The sequence below is a fragment of the Eimeria mitis genome, genomic scaffold, assembly GCF_000499745.2.
Source record: "Eimeria mitis Houghton genomic scaffold, Emh_scaff4332, whole genome shotgun sequence".
Classification (NCBI taxonomy): domain Eukaryota; phylum Apicomplexa; class Conoidasida; order Eucoccidiorida; family Eimeriidae; genus Eimeria; species Eimeria mitis.
In genome coordinates, this window is record NW_013572652.1 from 1,725 (window position 1) to 4,843 (window position 3,119).

The 3,119-nt window shown below is 58.0% G+C and overlaps 1 protein-coding gene across 1 annotated transcript; it reads right to left on the reverse strand.

Annotated features, from left to right (window-relative positions):
- Window positions 1–629: 629 nt before the first annotated feature.
- On the reverse strand, window positions 630–2,213 carry EMH_0074280 (uncharacterized protein; the record flags this gene model as incomplete). Its single annotated transcript, XM_013499445.1, has 1 exon — window positions 630–2,213. The coding sequence occupies one exon, from the start codon at window positions 2,211–2,213 to the stop codon at window positions 630–632; it is 1,584 nt and encodes a 527-aa protein (XP_013354899.1).
- Window positions 2,214–3,119: the final 906 nt, after the last annotated feature.

A 3,119-nucleotide genomic window follows, 5' to 3' on the forward strand; every position in this document is an offset into this window, starting at 1 on the left:
CTGGAACACTTAGTACCCTCAGGCTAGACCAGGGGCCCCCATACATACATACATGAAACACGAAAAATACAGGGGGCCCCCAGGGGGGCCCCCACCCCCGCGGAGCCGATACATCCTCCTGCGCTGCGGGGGGTTGTTGCTGTGTCTTCCCTTGATGCCAAATTGCTGCTGCTGCTGCTGCTGCCGCTGCTGCTGCTGCTGCTGCTGCTGCAAGTGTCTTCTTGTCCCTCAAGATGAACGAGGTCCCCGCTGTCTCCTCACTGGGTGCAGCAGCAGCAGCAGCACTTGCTGCTGCTGCTGCACCTCTAGCTGCTCCGTCACTAATAGAAGCAGCTTGCGCCAAGCAGCAGCAGCAGCAGCAGCAGCAGTAGCAACAACAAAGAGTTGTTGTTGCTGCTGCTGCTGCTGCTGCTGCTGTTGGCTGCCTGGGGGCCAACCGAAGGGCCCCCTGAAGAGACAGCTGCACGCATGCATGCATGCATGCATGCATGCACGCATGCAGCATCATCTATTTCTCCTGCATGCACGCATGCATGCATGCATGCATGCATGCATGCATGCATGCATGCATGCATGCATGCATGCAGCATCATCTGTTTCTCCTGTCTCCTTAACTGTCTCCTCCGCCTCTAAGACAAAAGAGAGACAGGTAGAGGGATAGCTGAAGCGTCGGGGATACGCATAAAGAGAGAAGCAGCAAAGGCATTGCTGGCCCTTTCATTCGGCTCTGCTGCTGCAGCAGCAGCAGCTGCTGCTGCTGCTGCTGCTCTCAAGGGAGCGCCAGCAGCAGCAGATGAAACTGAGCTGCTGCTGGAACTTCTCCTTGAAATGCAAGGCCCATCAATCCTTTGCCGCGGCAGACTTATTCCCTGCTGCTGCTGCTGCTGCTGCTGCTGCTGCTGCTGCTGCTGGTGCTGTTGGTGCTGCTGGTGCTGTGGTTCTTGCTGCAGCTTCTGCTGCAGCAACTTCAGCTTCTGCTGCAGCAGCTGCATCTTCTGCTGCCGCTGCTGCTGCTGGTTCAGAGAAAGCTGCACAAGCTGCGGAGAAGGCTGTAGATCAGGCTGCAGGAAGGGTTGCTGCCGCTGCTGCTGCTGCTGCTGCTGCTGCTGCGGTTGCTGCTGCAGTTGCTGCTGCTGCTGCGGCTGTCCCTGCTGTCTGCGTCGCTGTCGCATGCGCTGCCGCTGCTGCTGTGCAGGCGACTCTTGGCGTTGCTGTTGCTGCTGCTGCTGCTGCTGCTGCGGCCATTGCTGCTGTTGCTGCTGTTGTTGCTGCTGCCACTGTTGCTGTTGCTGCTGCCTCTGCACACGCTGCAGCAGCTGCTCATGCTGCTGCTGCAGCTGCTGCGCACGCTGCTGCTGCGGCTGCTGCTGCTGCTGCTGCTGCTGCTGCTGCCACTGCGGCTGATCCGTGGGCAGACTCTGCTGGCGGCCGTACTGCTGACAGACAGTTCGCTGCATCTGCCCCTGATACGTCTGCTGCTGCTGCTGCTGTTGCTGCTGCTGCTGCTGCTGCTGCTGCCGCTGCTGCTGCAGCCACTCGTGTTGCTGCTGCAGCTTGGCCTGCAGCTGGATCAAGTGCAGGTTATCTGCTGGCATCGGCCTCGGGTGGAGCTGCTGCTGTCGCTGTTGCTGTTGCTGCTGCTGCTGCAGCTGCAGCTGCCGTTTCTGCTGCTCGTTGCGGATTAGCCGCTGCTGCTGCTGCTGCTGCATGCGGCAAAAAGGCTGCTGCTGCTGCACAGGCTCATCCTCTGATGTCTGGGAGCATACTGATGAGGAGCAGCCGTAGCTGTCGGTGGTGCGAGCGCTGCTGCTGCAGCGGCTGCTGAGGGTTCCCCAGCTGCTGCTGCTGCTTATGTTGCTGTCTGCTGCCGTGCTGCAGCAAGAGCTGTCCACAGAAGCAGGACCACCACCACCAGCAGCAGCAGCAGCAGCAGCAGCAGGAGCAGCAGCAACAGCCCGCTCCTTCTGGCGCAGCAGCTGCAGCAGGTGCGTCGTCGCCCTGCAGCGCAGCTCGCTGGGTGCAGCAGTACCCTCATATGTTAGCTGCTGAGAAAGACCGCATGTTGCTGCGGGGGGCCCCAGGGGCCCCTGGGGGCCCCCTGTTGCTGCTGCTGCTGCTGCTGCTGCTGCAGCAACTCGGAAGCCCTGGTGGGCCCTCTGCTGCATGCTGCTGCTATCCAGCAGCTGCTGCTCTCCGCGCCCCCCCACCAGCATGATGTCCTGTAAGCGCCTCAGTAGTATTCACAGCAACAGCAGCAGCAGCAGCAGCAGCAGCAGCAGCAGCAGCAGCAATGGCCAAGTAAGAGAGAAGCTAAAGAGTGTGGCCTCGCACAAAGACAGAAGAGAAACAAAGTAAATGTTTGTGGCGTCGCTGAGAGAGACTGTCTCCTTTCTTTTGTCTCCAATAGTAAGAGAGAAAAAAGAGAAGGGGCCCCTGCTGCACCTGCTGCTGCTGCTGCAGTTGCTGCTACAGTTGCTGCTGCTGCTGCTGCTGCTGCTGCAGTAGACGCCTCTCCCTGTCTGTGCGTCTCTGCTGTAGAGACAGCTCAAAATGCTGCTGAAAGGCAACAGAAGGGAGAAAAAGAAAAAAAGAGAAAAACAAGAACGCGACAAAGCAAAGCGCTGCGTATGCCGTGATGCTCTTACAGCTGCTGCTGCTGTATTGCTGCTGCTGCTGCTGCTGCTGCTGCTGGTGTAGCTGCAGCGCCGAAGCAGCAAGGCGAGGAGGAGAGAGAGGATACACCGCGCCGCTGCTGCTGCTGCTGCTGCTGAGGCCTGATTGGCCCCCAAAAAAGAAAATAAAGTAAAACGATAAAAGTAAAGATAAACAGCGGTAGACCTGCTGCGAAAAAACAGAAAAAAAAAGAAACAAGAAGGCCCAATAGAGGAATAAGTGAGCGCCTCCTTCACAGCAGCAGCAGCAGCAGCAGCAGCAGCAGCAGCAGCAGCTGCAGCAGCACCGCGCCACAGTACCTCGCAGCAGCAGCTTTCGCTTCGCTGCTGCTGAACCCTTTTTTTATTAACTTTATAGAACAAAGAATACGCCCAAAAAGCAACAAAAACTTTTTTTATATCTCAAGAAATACACGCATACACCAGAAGCAAAGCCCCAGCAGCAGC